We start from the raw sequence: 19910 nt of genomic DNA, 5'->3' as shown, positions 1-19910 counted from the left end.
TTCTAATTGTTACTTCTTAGCCTGCATATAGGTTCCTCAGGAGACAAGTAAGATGATCTGGTACTCCCATCTCTTTGAGGACTTGCTACATTTTATTGTAATCCACACAGTCAAAGGCTTTAATGTGGTCAATGAAGCAGAAATAGATGTTTTTCTGGAACTCCTTTATGTTCTCCATAATCCACTGAATATTGGTAATTTGGTCTCTAGTTCCTCTGCCTCTTTGAAAACCAGCCTGTTCTTCCAAAAGACTCATGATGGAACATGCTATCCACATCCAGAAAAAGAACTATGGAGTCTGAATGCAGATCGAAGCATACTATTTTCACTTTTTTTGTTGGGGTGTGTGTGTGTGTGTGTGTGTGTGTGTGTGTGGCTTTTCCCTTCTGTTTCTTTTTTTTCACAACATGACTAATGTGGAAATATGTTTATGTAATTGCACATGTATAATCAATATCAGATTTCTTGCCATTTTGGGAGGGGGAGTATAAAGGGAGGGAAGGAAAAAAAATTGAAACTCTAAATCTTGTAAAAAATGAATATTGAAAACTCTCTTTACATGTAATTGGAAAAAAATAAAATGCTATTTACTGAAAAAAGAAAAGAAAACCAGCCTGCTCTTTTGGTAATTCTTGGTTCACATATTGCTGAACCCTAGCTTGCAGAATCTGAGCATAACCTTGCTGCCATGTGAAATGAGCACAATTTTAACATTCCTTGGCAGTTAAGAGATCATTATTAACTTTGGAGAAAGAAGTTTGGGTTCAGTGATGAGTTCAGAAGCCAGATTGTAGAGAATTAAGAGAATGAGAGGAAAGGAAGTAGAGACACTGGTTGTAGATGGCCCTCTCAAGGAATTTAGACATGAACAGGAGCAAAAGCAGTAGCTAGTAGCAATAAAGTAAGGTGGGTTTTTTTGAGGATGAGGGGACATAGATGTGTTTGTAGGCAGTAGAGAAGGAGCCAGTAGACGGGAGATATTGAAGATCAGTGAGAGAGGAGACAATCTGTTGGATAAGATGAGATGGAATGGGATCACTTGTGTATCTAGAGATGTTTGCTGTGGCAAGGAGAAGGGCCACCCTTTGTGAGACAGAAGTGAAGGATATAGTGGCAGACTTCATCTGAATGTTGAGATAGGGAAGATAGGATAGGGAGAAGAGGGAATTCTTAGCAGGTAGCCACATTTTTTTTTCAGTGAAAAACAAAGTTCTCAGCCAAGAATGAGGGGGAATGAAAAGGTTTGGAAAAGCACTTATTGTGAATGCCATAAGTGAATCTGTTAAGGAAGTGTAGAAGGATTTTCTTGTCATAGTGACATAATATAGTAACATAAATTTGTAGTGGTTTCATGATTTTTTCTCCAGCTTCTTTTGGTAGCACATGAGGAAGAGAAAACATCAGAAGCCCAGGCTGAGGCCTGGCAGGCCAAGATCTTGGTAGGATAAGGGGGCAAGGAAGTCAAGAAGAGAACAGTGTAGTGTAGTTTTACCAAGGGGTCAGGTTGGGGAAGGGAAGAGAGTATAGTCAGTGCAAGGGAAAGACCTGGGAAAGAATTGAGTGGGGAATGGATTGAAGATCATAATAAGAAAAAGAGCATCATTGGGGTTACAAGGTAGAGGTGGAATCACAATAGATTGTGATCAGATATAAGAATTTCAGAATTTATGAATATAAAAGAGGAATACTTATGGTTGATAGTAAGGTCAAGGGTATATGATCATCACTTTGTAGCTAAGAAGGGGTAGAGGAGTAGGTCATGGGAAATGATGAAGTTGAAGAATTAGGAAGTTAAGGTGTTTGAAGGAGGGTCAAATATATGTGTATATGTATATAGACATACTTACATATGTACACATACATGTTAAGGTTCCCTACTATGAAGGTAGAAGTTGGGCAAGAGAAAAAGATTGTGATCTAGGCACTGAATTCATTGAAGAAAGAATGAGAATGTCCTAAACATTCGTAAATAACGGCTACCATAATCTTGATTAGGTAGCAAATATGGATTGAGTGAACCTCAAAGGAGAGGTTACTGAGTGATGGTTATAGAAGGAGAGCCTGAAAGTGGCAATGGGGAGCAAAGAGTGTTCCAATTCCCTTACTTCAACCAGTGAGTCTCACCTATGAGTGGAAGTATAACCATTGCTTGAAAGGGTGGAAGCTTTGTCATTAGATGGGAGCTAGGTCTCATTAAGTATAAGAAAATGGAAAGAGTGAGAAAGGAAAAGGTTTGAGATGAAAGCAAGTTTGCTACCCATGGAGCAGGTATTCCAAAAAGCACAGTGAAAGGGGTGGGCAGCTTTAGAATGGGACATTGAGGGTGAGTGGGATTTAGACGACTTACTCAAATAAAAACTCAGAGGTTTCTCCAGGTAGAAAACAGAAGTTTTATTCTAGCAAGTCTCCTGCAAGAGTTGAGCATCACCTACCCAGGGCAGACTGGAGTAGTGAGGCAAAGCACAAACAGCAGCAAGCAGTTATATACTTAGACAAATCACTCCAAGAAACCCCCCTCCCTACTTGTTTGTCTCAATGTCTTTATCCTCATTGGTTGAGGCGAGAGACCTCACAGTCTATATTTAGAACCCAAGAGATCCATTTTACTCAAAACAAGCTTGGGAGCTAGAGGATTGCCTTAGTTGGTAAAGATAAGGTACAAAACAAAAGAGGGGGTGGTTACAAAACAAGGGAGGGGGGTGGGCAGCTGGTACACAACCCCATTTCCCAAAAATGAAAGTGAAACTTAGACCCAGCTCATGCTGAAGCCTTACTACATTTTTGGAGCATAGCTTACATCTCACATGAGAAACTTTCACTTGTCCCACACAGTTCCCCCCTCTCATTTCATAGTTGAAGATTTCTCACACCAAAACTGGTAGGTTTCTTCAGTTTCCCTATTTGCTATTTTGTCAAAATCAGGCCTTCCTTCCTCCTGATTGACTGGCATCCACCCTTGATTCCTTAATATCATTAGTCTAATAGACTCACTGACAGGTTAATCATTCTAGAAAGGGTCTTTTGCACGGTAGTAGTAATTAACCGCACCATTCAAGGGACACACACTGGGAGTAGTATGACTCTACTTACTGCTATTAACAAAAACCATAATACCTGCTTCCACCAAGATCCCCCAAACCAGGACCACCAGGGAGTATTAAATGAACAGGACCAGGTCTGAACTGGAACATGGGCCATCTTTCGAATTTCCTTATTAATATCGCTTAATGGTTTGTCCCACGTCATCTATTTCCATACAACAAGTGAACAGGTTCAGTTTTCCGCAGACACCTCCTTCCTCAGCTAAGAGATGATCTAAGACTAACCTGTGTTGTAAGATAGCTTCCCTGCTTTGGTCTACAAAAACAGACAAGAGGTCAGTAGCCATAGCAGTTTGATTAGTAATAATTTCCACCACTGCTTGGAGTCTAATCTGTTAAGTGTATGTGTATATATATAGAGAGATATATATATAGATCTCTATCTCTATCTATATCCATATAGAGATATATATATAGAGATCTATATCTCTCTATATATATCTCTATATGGATATAGATAGAGATAGAGATAGAGATAGAGATATATATCAGGGTCCGATATCCCCAGCTCCTATCTTGTGCCTAAGTAGCAGGTCCATATTTCCTTTATGATCCTTTCAGGGGGCCAAGTATCTCCCCATCCATTTGCATTTCCCATGCTAGCAATAGAGGTATCAATGGCTCACTTGTTCCTTTTAAATCATCATATACTTGTACCCCCAGATGTTTGCCTCTTTGTCCCAGGAGGAAGAATAATTTAGGTCGAATTAGTTGCATTGTGGGGAGACATACCAGGAGTAGGACAATAATTCCTCTCAAATTTTACCATCTAAGAATTTTAGAAACACAATACAATTTAGAAACAATAATAACTTTTGTAATATAAACTACAAACTTTAGATAACATGAATTGCATCTTCATATCATCACATATAGAAATTATCATTCTTATGATATCTTTAACACTTGGCACTCTTGGTGTCTTTCACAATCACATGAAATAATTCAAATTCTTCTCTGCTCTTTTTCTTCTCTCTCTCTAACCATCACCCCTTTAAGTAAATATAGGCATTACTCTAAACATTGACAAATCAAAGGAGCAGTCCCTTCATAAATGCAGATACAGAGACCCAAAAGAAAACAATAGCATAATTGTCCCTTGAAGAATCAAAAAGTCTTTTCTTATACAGCTGTCTGGCAGGGAATACCATCAATGAAGTCTTCTTGTCCTTGGTATTTGCTCCAGCCATCTCCAGCACAGCATCTCAGCATCTTCCTCTTCTTGTCGTCTGGATAATGCTGGATAAGCATTGCAACATGGTCTTTCTGTGGCTTTTATTTTTGTCTTTTCAACAAAAGTGATCTGCTGAGTCATAGAATCTTATATTTAAAGCTGGAAGGGGAATTAGAAGGCCATTTAGTCCAACCCCTTCACTTTACATATGAGGAAACTAAGTCTCAGAGAGGTTAAGTGACTTGTCTAGAGTCACAGAGCTGGTAAATGTCAGAGGCAAGATTTGAACTTTGATCATCTTGACTCCAAGTCTGGTTCCCCATCTTCTATTTGTGGTGTCAAACTCAAATAGAAGCAAACTTCTACTGGCCACATGTTGATTTAGAAAACCATAAATTAACATTATCTATGTTTTATTCTATTTTTGTGTATTTTGTAATTTTGTTAATTTTCCCAATTATATTTTAATCTGGTTCCATCTGCACTTGGAGTTTTGTGATTTGGCTCACAGGCCACGAGTTTGACACGTCTGCACTATACCATGAGCTTTGAACTAAAATTTTTGCAAACCATTTGACAAAGTCTATCCTGCTGCTGTTATAAGTGTAATAGTCTGTGGGTGAGATGATAGTACAATTAAATAGCTTTGGAACTGATTGAATAGCTGGACCCTAAGTGGTCTCTAATAGATCGCAGGTTGTATTTTGTCCTTCATTCTCGAAGAGGGTGATGACATCAGGAAGATGATGACATGACTTGCAATTGACTCTGATTTGAGTGAGGGAGGGCTATGCAAGGTCACCAGCCTCACTTTCTCCTCCAGAGCCATCTGGGTAAATTTAAGCCATTGAAAGTTAAATTTATAGGACTGGATAGCTGAGTTAGAATGCAAACAGATCTTAGGCTATAACAATTGGTTGAATCAAAAAAGATGAATTTTGATAGAGGAAAATATCTTCACATGAGTTAGTTTAATTTTACAAGCATAAGGTGGGGGAATTATGGATTGACAGCAATTTCTATGAAAACTATGTGAAGAGTTTTCATGGACTGCAAGCTCAATATGAGTCAACACTGTGCCAGAGTAGCCAAAAAAGAAGCTGCCATCATCCACAGCAGTCTTTCTTAAGAGTTTAACATCCCAAACAAGGGAAAGAGTCCCATATATTCTGCCTTAGTCAGACTATATCTAATGTACTATGTTCAGTTCTGGGCACCAGATGAAGTACCTTGTCAAACGCTTCCCTAGAATTATATTTATAGTATTCCTCTAATCTATCTGTCTAGTAACCCTGTCTAATAGGAAATGCCATGTCTGGCATTACCTATAATAATCTATTCTGGAATTTTACATGTAATCAAAGTTAAGCTCACTGATCTATAGTTTACAGACTCCATTCTCAGGGCAGCTAGGTGGCGCAGTGAGTAGAGTGCTGGCCCTGAACTCAGGAGAACCTGAGTTCAAATCCAGCCTCAGACCAAACACTTGACACTTACTAGCTGTGTGACCCTGGACAAGTCACTTAACCCCAATTGCCTAAAACCAAAAAACAAACAGACTCCACTCTCTTCTGCTTGTTGACATTCAGAACAATTGTCCTTATTTGTTTCGGTGGTACCTCTGCAGTTCTTCACGATCTTTGAAAAATTAGAGACTGCCTCTTCTTTCAGTACCATAGGATGCGTCTTAGATAGGTGACATAAACTCATCAAGAGCAGCCAGGTGCTCTCTTACTGTGTCCTTACTTAACAATGCGTGGCTCTCCTCTTCCTCTTCTTCCTCTTCCCCCTCCTCTTCCCCCTCCTCTTCCTCTTCCTCTTCCTCCTCCTCTTCCTTCTCCTCCTCTTCCTTCTTCTCCTCTTCCACACCATCATCACTATCATCTTCCTCCTTCTGCTCCTGCTACTGCCACTGCTGCTTCTTCCCCCGTTCCCTTGGAGCAGACCCTCCTGGTGCCTCTTTTGTGAAGTGGCGGCTGAGGAGACCCTCAGACTTGCCATGTCCAACGAAAAGCCAAAGGAAGATGTCAAGACTGAAAATGATCACATTAATTTGAAGGTGGCAGGGTTCGGTGGTGCAATTTAAGATTAAGAGGCATACACCACTTAGTAAACTAATGAAAGCCTATTGTGAATGACAGGGTTTGTCAATGAAGCAGATCAGATTCTGTTTTGATGGGCAACCAATCAATGAAACAGACACACCTGCACCGTTGGAAGTGGAGGATGAAGATACAATTGAGGTATTCCAGCAGCAGACAGGAGGTGCTTACTAAAAAGAGAACATCTACCTCTACTCCAGAACTGTGCTCCCAAGGAAAACAATCCATCCACAATTAGAAAACCAAGATCTGGTTCATCCATATGTTGACTACTGCAGCATAGTTTTCTCTCTTCTTTGATTCCCTTCCCCCATTTCTTTATTGTACGTAAAGTAACTGGTGTATATGCATAGGCATAATGCCTGTTTTTTTTTTAACTAAATGGCTGATGGTATGTTTTGTTTTGCTTTGTTTTGTGAGGGCAATTGAGGTAAGTGACTTGCCTAGGGTCACACAGCTAGTGTCAAGTGTCTGGATTTGAACTCAGATCCCCTGACTCGAGGGTCAGTGTGCCACCTAGCTGCCCCGCGATGGTATGTTTTGATCAACATCAAATGGAGATGGAAAGGGGAAAAAAACAAACTGTTTCTGTGAAAATATCCCTTTTCTCCATTAGTGTCATGCTCATTCAATTTTTATCTTTATATTCCAGTAAGTTATTTTGCTCTCACTGTTTAACAGCAACAAAAAAAAACCCACAAAAAAGTCCTTGCCTACCTTGTTTGATTGGATAATTTCAATATTTTTCTTTTATCATTGTAAAAACCAAGGACGATTTTAAAACTTTTTTGTACATAGCTGTTAGATGTAGGGCAATCTCTGTCTCTCAGTAGGGATAAATTACTATAAAGAAATTGATCCTAGATAGTTTTCCTTTCAAGTCAAACATCTTGTTTAAAATTTAAAAAAAAAAAAAAGAATGTGTGAAAAGAAAAGCAGTACTAAAGGTGAGCTAAGAAGCAGTCGTGTAGGAGAAAAGGAATTGAGGAAAAAGGGCAATTGGATCCTTCATGACAAACCATCTCGTTCTAAAGTCCCTTCCCTACTACTTCCAGCCATCCAGGAGCATTTGGCTTCAGCTGGGACATATCCCACAGTGAACAGTTTTCCATTCAAAAACTAACCCAAAAAAGTGTTTATAAATTCCACTAATATCTAATGAAAGTAGAGTATGTGTGAAATAAGAAACAAATACACCTTAATGTCTTATTGAGTACATTAAACTGTTACATTTTTAGTAATTCTAAAGATGACGTGTTAGTGAGCATTTCTTTTTTTAATATAAATTTATTTATTTTTAGTTTTCAACATTCACTCCCACAAGTTTTTGAATTCCAAATTTTCACCCCATCTCCCCCCTCCCCCCACCCAAAGATGGCATGCATTCTGAATATCCCTTCCCCTAATCTGTCCTCTCTTCTATCTCTCTCCCCTTCTCTTATCCCCTTCCCCTTCTATTTTCCTGTAGAGCAGGATAGACTTCTGTACCCCATTTCCTGTATTTCTTATTTCCCAGTAGCATGTGAAAACATTTTTTTAAACATATGTTTTTAAAACTTTAGGTTTCAAATTTTCTCTTCCTCCCTCCCCACCCACCCTCATTGAAAAGGCAAGCAACTCAATATAGGTTGTACACGTGCAGTTATGCAAAACACGTCCATAGTAGACACATGGGTTGTGAAAAACTAACTCTATTTCCCTTAATCTTACCCTGCCCTCCCATTTATTCTATTCTTTCTTTTGACCCTGTCCCTCCTCAGAAGTATTTACTTCTGATTACTCCCTTTCCCAATCTGCCCTCCTCTCTATCATCCCCCTGCTCTCTTCTCCCCTTCTCCCCCTATTTTCCTGTAGGGTAAGACAGATTTCCATACCCAATTGAATGTGTGTGTTATTCCCTCCTTAAGCCAAATCCTATGCGAATAAGATTCACTCATTCCCTCTAGTGAGCATTTCTACTAAGACTATACTTTTAAAACAGAGCAGGGACTTTGACTAATTTGATTTCTATAATATCCAGCCTCATAACATTCGGATAGTGTTTAATCTTTTTGTGGCTGATAGTAGTAATACTTTAATTATACAAAATATGTCTAATACCAAGTACAAAATCCTACATACTTGAACATCTAAACATGCAATATTTTTCATCATTTGGGAAGGAGAAAAAAAATCATAGGTCTATAAAGCTTGAAGGCTTAAAGTTAATCTAGTCCAATTCCCTCTTAAAGGAGGAGGAAACACGTCCTAACATATATGAAATCTCTGTTGTTTAGCCTTAGGGATGAGAATTCCAGAACACAGATCAACCCCCATATGTCCTCATCATTCCTTTCTTTGCATCCTCTAGAGCAGGGATGCTTTTATTTTTGCTTTTGTATACGCAGTGCCTAACACAGTTCCTCAATAAATGTTTAATTGAATTGAATCCTCAGAAATATATAGCTGCTGTCTACTGCCTACTCTGTTCTTCCTTACAGTGGGCAAAGATGAATCAATTTGTGAGAGAGGGTAGATTTTTTTAAAAAAAATTTGCAAGACTGTGTAAGGTTCAAATGTTATACTTTATCCTTGTTAGCTGTAGGAATTTTGAATGGCAGTATCTCCTCCATTATTTGTTGATATTCATTAATACGAATGAGACTTAATGGAAACTTGCTTAACTTATTTATGTGAATGCTTTCTAAAACTTTTTACATAAAATTAATCAGTTAATTATGACCTTTGGGGTACCCACTAGGATAAAAGCATATAAAATAATGACCTTTGAAAAAGGTTCAATGAATTTTTCTCATGTGATTAGCAGAGCCTTCTCAAAATTGCTGCCTTAGTAATATCAATTTAGGAAGCAACTCTAAAGTTCTTAAGCACCAATTAATAGTAACTCACTCAGGAATTTTTTGCCTGTTAGAAATGATACGTAAGACCTATAGATCTCTAAAGAAAATTGTCTTGAGTCTTCCCTCTTCTCTCTACCCCCCTTCTCTCTTTCTCCCTTTCTTCCTTACCCTCCTCTCCCCTGTTTTCTCTCCCCCCCCCTCCACCTGTCCAAGAACCCTGTGAATAAGTTCTTGGGCACTTCTGTCTATCAATGCCAGCACCTCCCTTCATTCATTCATTTTCAGGGTTCCAAGCCTTTGGAGTTGGAAAGGACAGCAGAGGCCATCCAGCCCATTCAGTAGCCAAACAAGCATCCTCATATCCCCTCACCAAAAGCCCTCTAGCATTAGATTAGAGAGCCCCAGTTGGAGGAACACTGGCAGCCCATTCCACATGCTCACTCCTTTATTAAAGATTGATTAAGCTTCTACTGCTTAAAGCATCTTGATTGGGAGGGGTATTGGGGGCAAAAGAGATCAAAGATTGAAAAAACAAAGAAAGAAACAACTCCTGCCCTCCCTGAGGGATATAGTAGTAAGGACTGGAATCCTAACCTAGGTCACTTTCATGTGTAATATGACATGAACACACCTTGATTCTGAACTGACAGGTGGCCCTTGCTACTGTCATTGAAGGGAGCAGTCCTCATGGAGAAGGGGCCTGACACCCTGTGCCACCACCATCACCACTGCCACCACCAACCACAGAGGAGCTACCATCCTTCCAGCAGCCAAAATGGAAGTAAAGGATCTGATTATAACCTGTGAAAATAAGCTGCAGATAGAGCTTGACCCTATTTACCCCCAGTTGGTGAAACAGTGTAGACTTCTATCCTCCCTGGATCTCCCAGGTGAAAATCCCCTTGACTTACTCAAGCCAGAAAAGGCCCAGTTTTCTCCAAGGAGCTCCATCCAGCACTTCCCAGGTCAGGAAGATATAGATCATGCCCAGATAATACAAAATTCTGAGAAGAAGAAATCAGACTCTCACTTACAGTTGAGAGCATCTTTCTGGAACCAGGTCCCCCGGGCCAGCCTAAGTTCACAGTATGCAATGCTTACAGCCCTTTGAGGCAGGACTCAGTACAGAAACTGAAGAGAGTTCTGGCTGCTCTAGTGGTCAGTTCCTGCCTGACTTGGGGCCCAGACAGATCCAGGGGTCAGGGCCTATATCACTCTCAGTCAGATGACCAGACAGCCCCCAAACCAAAGATCATCAGACTCCTCCCCTCCTAGGTACTCAGCCAGGCCCCATCCCAAGGCCAAGAGAAGAGTTAACTTTTCAATTCTTGATCAAACCCTCCCCGACCCCTGAGAGGTCTGGTCCAATGCTGGCTACTGCCTTACTGATCTTGTGACCCTGACTTAGTCACTTCCCTTTCCTTAGCCTCAGTTTTCTTCTCTCTAAAATGAGAGGCTTCTACTAAATGATCCTTGAGGTCTCTAATTGTTCACAATGAGTAATTCTTTGTATTCCTACCTTTTAAAATTGGAAAAATAAAGACATATCCCCATGGGGAAAAAAAAAAAGAAAATTGTCTTGACAGAAAATTCTGCACCAGTTTCCTGGCAAACAATGAGGATATTTACCAACTGTTTCTGAAACAGAAATTCATTATGCCATAAATATATCATAAATTAGGTAACTCATTAAATTAGCCTTAAAGGAGTCATAGAACTTCAGAATTGCAAGGTCCTTTAGAGACCATCTAGTCCAACTCTCTTCATTTTAAAGAATGGGTTCAAAGAGTAAGTTTTTATAATGATGATATAAATAAGGGGATTCATTATAAAATATTATATAAAAATTCACTGTAAAGTTTTTGCCCACAAGGATTTTAATCTGCTTAGGATGATAGAGGATAAAATGGAACTGGAAATGTGATTTTATTGTGCAGGACGCCTTTTGCAGTGTCTAGTCAGAGAGTTGCTTAGGGGATTGAGAAGTGATGTGCCTTGCCAAAATTCACAGTGCCAGTGTGTGTCAGAGGTGGGGAACCTGAATCCTACTCTGAGACCAGCTCTCAGCTCACTATAGCTTGCTGAGTATGTTGTATTCTACCTGGGAAGGATATTAAATTTCCTTTCTCTTTGCACAATGGTGATAGAGAAGATATGACTGTACTGCAGTTTCTCCTAATTAAAGAAAAAAGGAGCTAAATGAAACTATATAACTGACATAAGAGAATTTTGCTATTAAGGTATTGATAAATTATGATTATTAGCATAAATAAGTGATAGGCTTTTAAAGGTGATTTTCAATGAAAATAGAAAGCCAGTGTTTATTACTGAATGTATCTGTGTGCTATAATCCACCCTTGTATTTACACAACCCATTTAGATTTATCTGATGTTGCAAAGAATATTAGTCTCTTCTATTTTCTTTTCAGATGTATCTTTCTGTAATGGAAGATGATTGAAAATAAGGGACCTCGTGTGGCTGACTATTTTGTTGTAGCAGGGTTGACTGATATTTCGAAACCTCTTGAAGAAGAAATTCACTTCAATGATGCATGCCATAAGATAGCTAAACCAAAAGAACCTATCACAGATGTGACAGTTATTATTAAATCTCTTGGTGAAGAAGTACCAAAAGGGTATACGTGTATAGATGTTACCCCAACTGGATTGTCAGCAGACCTCAATAATGGAAGCCTTGTTGGGCCACAGATCTACCTGTGTTATAGAAGAGGAAGAGATAAACCTCCGCACTCACTGATCTGGGGTATGTGTTTTTAAAAAAGTATTATGGGCAGCATCAAAAATGCAAGTTGTAGAATTTAAGTATTTTATTAGTTAACAGATGAACTGATGGAAAGTTTTGTATATCTCAATCATTCTTTTTATGGCATTTTCTCCTTATTCATTGCCTTTTTCCCTTCTAGGTACCCACTGATGCCATTAGTTATCATCCCTGGGATTAGAGAGAAAGCATCTGATTAGCTAATGTACACTAAGGTGTTAATGATTTAAATTGTTATCACTCCCATTTTTGAATTTTGAAAATTTTGCCAGTTGAACATGGTCTTGCTTTAATAACAGTAGAATTTGAGGTATTATTGGGTAAAGTTTATTTGGGGCAAGGTAAGAAGGGGAAGTGGGTCAGTATGCTTCAGTGCTATCTTTGCTTTGAACTGTTGTCGAACCTGTAAGTACTCTGAGGTAATCTTGTATTAGATGGGAAGTGAAGGGGAACATGAATAATAGCTATCATTAAGTATTAGAAAGGATAGCTGGTGGAGGAGTAATTAGCCTTATTTTATTTGGCCTCCAGGGAGGGCTTAGTGGTTGATGAATATAACAATAACTTCCTCACAATTAGAGCTGTACCCGAGTGGGATGGGCTGTCTTGTTAGGCCTGGAGTTCCCTTCACACAGTACACTTTGTATGTACTGAGATCTGGGCCTGAATATATAAGCTGCACTAGATAATCTTTATAGGTTATCTTCCAACTCAGAGATTCTCTTTTTCTCTTGACTAATCTTGTTCAATCTCTTGGATTCAAAGAATTTCTTCCTAACTAATACAAATTAAAATTTCCTTGGTTACTAAAGTTGAATGTTAATGTTTTCCCTGCATATTTTAATGTTTAATGTTTTCTGAAGAAATGACAATGAATTAAAGGCCTCCTTAAGTTCATTCTTGCTTTACGTCTCTCTGACTTTATACTTTTCGTGACAAAACAATTAAGTTGAGCAATTGTTTGTCTTTTTACTCTGTGCTTTATGATTTGATTACAACTTTTAAAATAGTTTCAAAATGACAGTTATTGCTGCTTTGTTATATGTAAAATGTTAAACATTTAGCAAATATATCTTTATTAAAGTGAATCAATTATTCATATTCTTGCAGCTTTGAAGAGCTAAGGACAGGTGGTCTTAGAACCTCACAAGACTCTGCTTCTATTGTGTCCCACAAACAGAATTCTATGATTCTCATTTGTGTGGCACCCTTTTCTCTATTGTTTACCTTTAGAGGAGAAGGCTGCCCTCTATTCTGTTAGGAATGAGTTATCTCCTTGCAACTCTGGAGAAGAGTTTCCAGTTAGAGAGTACAAAGGTAGTGAAACTAGAGGAAATAAATTAATCACTTGACAAATATGCACAGAGCACTTAGTTTGGGGTTTTGAGCTGAGAGAGTGGATGCAAATAAATATAAAATACAGTTTATGCCTTTAAGCAGTTTACAGACTAGTTGGAGTAACAAGATATGAGTATGTTAAAGGTTACATGCCAATATAAGAATTAAATTAATATTATTAGACAGTAGCCTAAGATGTCACCAGGCATGTGGTTCTTCATCAGTTTAGTATTATGTCATATAGAAACGGCAGAGTATAGTGCCAAGAGCCCTGCAGTAGGAATCAGGAATTTCACATCTGTTACTTCATCCATCTGGGCCTCAGTTTCCCATAAAATGCGAGATGATCCTTATCCTTATGTAATTAGGAAGGGGCTAAAATTGTACAGAAATGTTTATGGATGCTCAGGTCCCAGGTGAAACTCTTCTCCTTCCCCTTAACTTTCTATTATTTGTAGCATGCCAAAGGATAAGTGGCATTTCCAAAAGCGTTGTACAGTTTGCATCCTTATACTATAGCCCAGAACTTTCTCTTATGTTGAGTAAGTTGAAGAGAAGAAGAGGAGATTCATCCTTTAACTTCCAGCATTCTTCTGTTTACTAGTACTAGCTAGCTGAGCCATCAACACCAGGCCAGGTAGCAATGGTAGGAAGGCCAATTGAAAATGCCCCTAGCTCTCCTAGTGTTTATCAACAATTCACCTAGTTAGAGACAGTGATGAAAGAGGAAGGAGTTAGTTCAGGGGTGGGGAACCTGCGGCCTCGAGCCCACATGTGGCCCTCTAGGTCCTCAAGTGTAGCCCTTTGATTGAATCTAAACTTCATAGTTAAGTTTGAAAAGGACCACACTTGAGGACCTAGAGGGCCACATGTGGCCTCGAGGCCACAGGTTTCCCACCCCTTTCTTTCCTTATATTAAGTCTCATATTTTTGTGTTCCATTACCATTTCTGTACCTCTCTTAGTAGAAAATAACTGGATATTTCCTATCCCTAAGGTCCTTTTCAACCCTATAGTTTCATGATTCTATTGTTCTGACCACTGCCTTTTAGTAGTATTAATTAAAGTTTAGTGTACAATAATATTTTGAAAATTTCTCTATAACAGTGTTGTGAATAAGAATTTTATGTATTAGAGGGCAGAGAAAGAGAACTTAAAAGCATGTTAACTTCTAATGTTAATGAGAATTTACTTAATGTTGAAAAATTCAACTTAAGTATAATTTAAAGTTGGTCGCGACCCACAGTTTAAGAAGTGCTGAAAGAGTTGTGAGTGGAAAAAAAGTTTAGGAAGCCCTGAAAACAGTACACTAAGAACAGAGTTCTTATTATGGTTTAAACTACTTTGTAGAAGCGAAAAGTCTTTGTGTAAGTATTGACAATCTAGAAATTTTTATGCATATTTAAATCTTGGATTTATGAAAATTTTATTTCACATTTCATGGATTTCTTTGTCTTTGGTTTTCATGTAGTTACTTTCATAGACTTGGAAAGGTCACTTAGGAGAAAGGAATTCCTAAACCTTTTCTTCCTTTCTATATACCAGAATTTTTAAGTTTTCTGCTATTTATTGTAGCTTTGAGAAGGCATCTACAGTCAGTTGTTACTAGGGCTCTCTTCTAATGACCCTAGAAATGGTGATAGCCTTTCCTTTTCTAGTTCTGTTTTTCCTTTTCAAAACCTTTTGAAAAAGTAGGAAACAGAGAAAAATCACTATACAGCAAATCCACCCAACTTTATCCCATCTAATGGGGAGAAGTGAGTGAGCAGACAGACAAGTTTATAAAATTCAAGCAAGGGGAAGGAGGGTTGCAGAATTGAAACTTATGTCAGTGATATCGTTATTTCTTCTGAAGAAAGTCTCTTTAGCTTTAAAAAAGGAAAATGATATAGTATTTGTTAGGTAATTTAATGGCTGTGATATCTTCTGTGGCTATTCCCTCCAACAATGGAGTCACAATATATAGCTATGCCCTCTCACACTGCAATTTTTACTCATCTCTTCCTATAAATCTTCTAAAACACACTTGCCCAGTGTCCCATAGATAGTATGCATTAGTTCCATTAATTAGAGTTAAAACCTAATGCTTTGGTTCTTAATTATTGTTCTTGTTATTTTGTTATTGTCATAAAATATATTGGCTTTAGGCTCATTTTATAATTTCATTCTATCAATTTTCATTTTCTATGAGAAAACATCCTTATGTCTACAATTTTCCTTACAATTAAAAGTGAAATGATAAAATTTTGTTAATTTTTCTAGTTTCATACGTTAAAGGGTCAAGGTATTCTGTTTATTTATGGAAGGTTTGCTTGTGTTTAATTTTTAGGGTCTTATATGACTGGAAAGAAAGAATAAAACAAGGCTGTGAGATTATTCAGACTACTCCACACGGTCGCCCTGCAACCATTAGTGGTAGTACCTCATCACAGAGAATTTATGTCACTTACAGGAGGGCCTCTGAAAGCATGACACAAAACACGCTAGCTGTCACAGATATCTGTATTATTATCCCTAGTAAAGGAGAAAGTCCACCACATACATTCTGCAAAGTTGACAAGAATCTCAATAATAGTATGGTAAGTATCTCTTTTTGTATCTCACAAATGTTGACCATTAGATAACAAATCATTTTGGCCATAACAATCCATGAAGATTGTCTACTAAGATATGGAGTGGTTGAAACATGTGTTTGTACCATTACCTCTGTTGATAATAACATGGATCTTTTGAAACCCTGAAAAAAAATTGTCTTTCAATTTTGCTGATATAATCAACCGTTGCTTTCACTTGAACATTTGCGTGCTGTCTTTATAAAATGCTTCTTGAAGACTTAGGGTATTTTATTTTAGGGAAGCAATTGAGTTGTGGTCTAAGAAGGAACTTTCCTAAAATAACATCAGAATTTCTTCATACAGATAAATTAAACATAAACTGTCTAACAATATTGACATACAAATTAACACCTGATCAAAATCTAAGAGAATCTTTAAAAGTCTTATGTTTGTTACTGTAAAAAAAAAAGGTACTGGTGGTAAAATTAGGGGGGTTTTTTGTGGAAAATTGTTATGTAGTGTATTAGCCATAATCAGATATTTATCTTCTCTATACCTAATAAGATAAGTGGCAGCAAGAAGGATTATCTATAACTTAGAGAAGACAGAGAACAGGAAGCACTGATAAATGTAGTGAGAACCCGAAGCAAATTTAATGGGCCTAAACGTGTTTTTGTTTTGTTTTTTCTGGCAAGGCAATCGAGGTTAAGTGACTTACGCAGGGTCACACAGCTAGTGAGTGTCATGTGTCTGAGGCTGGATTTGAACTCAGGTCCTCCTGACTCCAGGTCCAGTGCTCTATCCACTGTGCTACCTGGCTGCCCCTCTAAACATATGTTTAAAAAAGCAAAATGGCTGCAGTAACAGATTTGTAACTATCACATAATTTGTCGTGTAGTCATGGAAGGGAAAGTTCTTTCAAGAGTTCAAAACCTTTTGTAAATATATTAGGGGAAAATACTAAGAGAATGAATCCATTGTCAATAATAATAAAAAATTGTGATAAAAAAGATAGCAACAATTACTGACCCATATACATACTTTTTCATCTTCATAAAATGTTTACAGAACTATTACCATCAGTATTAGTTATTTTAAGAAAGAATAACCCCAAATGATTAGCCATCCAATATATGGCCTAAAAAATTTCAGAATTGTTCTCAGTAGGCAAATGACTGTTTATTCAGATGATTTTTAAAAATCAGCTGCCATTAATACACTCTATTGCAGAATACTTCATTCTATTATACTGTATGCATATTGTCCTGATATGACTGGTCTTGAAATCTTAGTAAGGAGGATGGGCATGGTAGTTAGTGTGTTCTGAGAATGACTAGTTGCAATACCCAGAATTTTAAAAATACATGTAGTAGCAAAGATAATTTAAACTCCACCAGCAAATAACTGACAGATTGTGAATGATGTATATTCAGAACATGTAACCTCATGCAAAATGTGTATTTTTTCATTGTAAGTTTATATATACTCTGTGGCTGCCTTGACTCAGATTCAAAGTGAATTGGTTTCTTTGTTGACAAGAACTATTTCTGTAGACTACATCTCTTTCACCATTTTCCCTGGTCAGGGTTCAGCAATTTATCAAAAATATTCTAGATTTGTTTAGGACATTGAAATACCCATTGTATGAAATGAACATATGTGCTCTGTGTTTTCTCAAAGCAATGAATCCACTGTTGGCAGAGAAGGTTCACATTGCCAAAAAGTGGAAGCTATCAACTCATTTTGTTTGAATTTCCATCTGTTGAGTTGTTTTTTTCATCAAGTGGTTGTTCCCAGGAAGGCCCTGTTCTACATCCTGCCTTGTCCATGGTTAAAGAATCATTCATTTGGGCAGCTAGGTGGCGCAATGGATAGAGCTTCTGCCTTGGTGTCAGGAGGACCTGAATTCAAATGTGACCTCAGACACTTGACACTTACTAGCTGTGTGACTCTGGGCAAGTCACTTAACCCCATTGCCTAGCCAAAAAGAAAAAAAAATCATTCATTTCTTTAATTTTGCCAGCTCTTTATTGTTATTCTGATTTATTATTGTCCTTTACGTATCTTGTGAGGAAGGTGATAAAGAATATTGTAAAGAATTCCCGCTGTATCCATTTTTTTGACTTTCTTTTTCCCTCCAATCTGGCGTCAGGCTTTAGTATGAACTAGAAATTGCCTTCGTTTTAGAGAGACTGTCATTTCCAAGCAGCAAACAGCTGTCAAATAGGTATACCTTTTAGTAGCTTTTGCTACCACTAACTTTGAGGAGAGGTTGGTTTATTTTAGATCTTTGGCAGAACTAGATGGAATTTATTTACAGTGGCTACTTTCCTACCTCTCACAGAGGAGCCAAAAAGTAGTTTGGGTAGACTTTTCATTTTATTGAGTTTATGCTTTGTGGGATTCCAGGAAGTTCTGTCTTGTTCCACACTTGTCCATATGATATTCAACTTAAGGGAATTAGAGAGAATTGGGGTATGAATGCAAATATGCAATCAGGGCTCAGTTATATATTTCCTTTTCTTCTGACCCCAACCATTACTGAACAAAAGTTTGTTGTTTTTATTGTGCTTATAATGGCAAAGCTTTCCCTGAAGAAGATAGGAGATGTGGAACATTGCAGATACTGACAAACTCAGTTAATGTATTGGTCAGTATTCCCAAACTGCTTTTTTTTTTTCCTCTTTAAATCTTTGTTATAAGAGATGGCTCTCTGGGTATGGGACAGAGAGTGATACATTAAGAAATGAAGATGATACAAAAGTAAAAGATACAGTTTTTTAAAAGCCTGCTGTTAATTCAGGTTCATTACCTCTTGCCTACACTATTACAATAGCATCCTGATTGTTTTTCATGCATCCAGTCCTTCCTTTCCCCACTCCATTCTCAGTAAAATGATAATCCTGAAGCACAGTATGATTGTGTCACTTTTGCTCAGAGTACTCTAGCAACTTCCTATTGTCTCTTTAGTTGGGTATTTAAAGCCCTCTATAATTTGGCCCTACCCTTTCAGTCTACCTTCTTATTATTCCCTGTCATGTATTTTGTGTTGCAGCCAAACCGTCCATTCTCTGGACACTACATCCATTTCCTACCTCATTGTCCAGAGTTGCCTCTGCCTAGAACATTCTATCTCTTTACTCCACACTATAGCTAACTTCAAGGTTCAGATCATGTTCTGCCTTCTGTCTGAGGCTTTTCCTGATACCGCCCCCTATTTGCATCATATATATTTTATATTTACTTATCTATGTACAGGAGGTAGTAGATATGACTCTAGATTTAGAGACAGGAAGACCTGGGTTCAAACCCAACCTCTGATACTTATTCTGGTGCCCTCTGGAGCCAGCGTGATATAGTTGAAAGAACACTCAATAGGGAGTCTGTTGTAATCCCAGTTTTGTCACTCAATGCCTGTGTTACCTTGGCTGAGTCACTCAACCTCTCTGTGCCTTAGTTTCCTCATATGTAAAATGAGGGGGTTGTATCTGATGACCTCTAAGGTCTCTTCTAGCTGTAAATCTATGTTCCTATGAGCCTGTGTTTTTTCTCCCTTGTTTTTCAGTCGTGTCTGACTCTTTATGATCTCACAGCACACCAACACCGTCCATGGTGTTCTCTTGGCAAGGATACTCAAGTGGTTTGCCATTTCCTTCACCAGTGGATTAAGGCAAACAGAGGTTTAAGGGTTACACAGCTATTAAACTCAGGTCTTCCTGACTCTAGGCCTAGCACTCTATCCACTGAGCCATCTAACTGCCCCTCATTTCTTTCTGGTAGAATGCATATTTCCTGAGGCCAGGGTCTTTTAGTTTTTGTCTTTGTATCTCCAGAATCTATTACAGTGACTGACATAAATCATACACTTAATAAATGCTTGTTGAATTGTAAGTTTAAAATAAGTGGCAAACATTAAACAAGCTTAAAATAGAAACTTGGGGGGGGGTTGCAGGCTATTGTATCTGGATGCCTAAGCATGTCTTTTTTTAAATGGGCTGTGATGCCATAATAGAAGAGAA

The 19910-nt window shown here is 38.1% G+C and overlaps 1 protein-coding gene across 1 annotated transcript in view; it reads left to right on the top strand.

Moving 5' to 3' along the window:
* Positions 1 to 19910, top strand: part of DENND4A (DENN domain containing 4A) — a 165188-nt gene that overhangs the window by 45472 nt on the left and 99806 nt on the right. Inside the window, 3 exon segments of the mRNA XM_020983081.2 lie at positions 11647 to 11965; positions 11968 to 11981; positions 15666 to 15915. Coding sequence (XP_020838740.1) covers positions 11669 to 11965; positions 11968 to 11981; positions 15666 to 15915 — 561 coding nt within the window. The 5' untranslated portion in view covers positions 11647 to 11668.

Source organism: Phascolarctos cinereus, unplaced genomic scaffold (assembly GCF_003287225.1).
Source record: "Phascolarctos cinereus isolate Bilbo 61053 unplaced genomic scaffold, phaCin_HiC Scaffold_3;HRSCAF=262, whole genome shotgun sequence".
NCBI classification, from domain to species: domain Eukaryota; kingdom Metazoa; phylum Chordata; class Mammalia; order Diprotodontia; family Phascolarctidae; genus Phascolarctos; species Phascolarctos cinereus.
The sequence above is the reverse complement of the archived record's forward strand: the minus strand, read 5'-3'. Positions and strand labels throughout refer to the sequence as shown.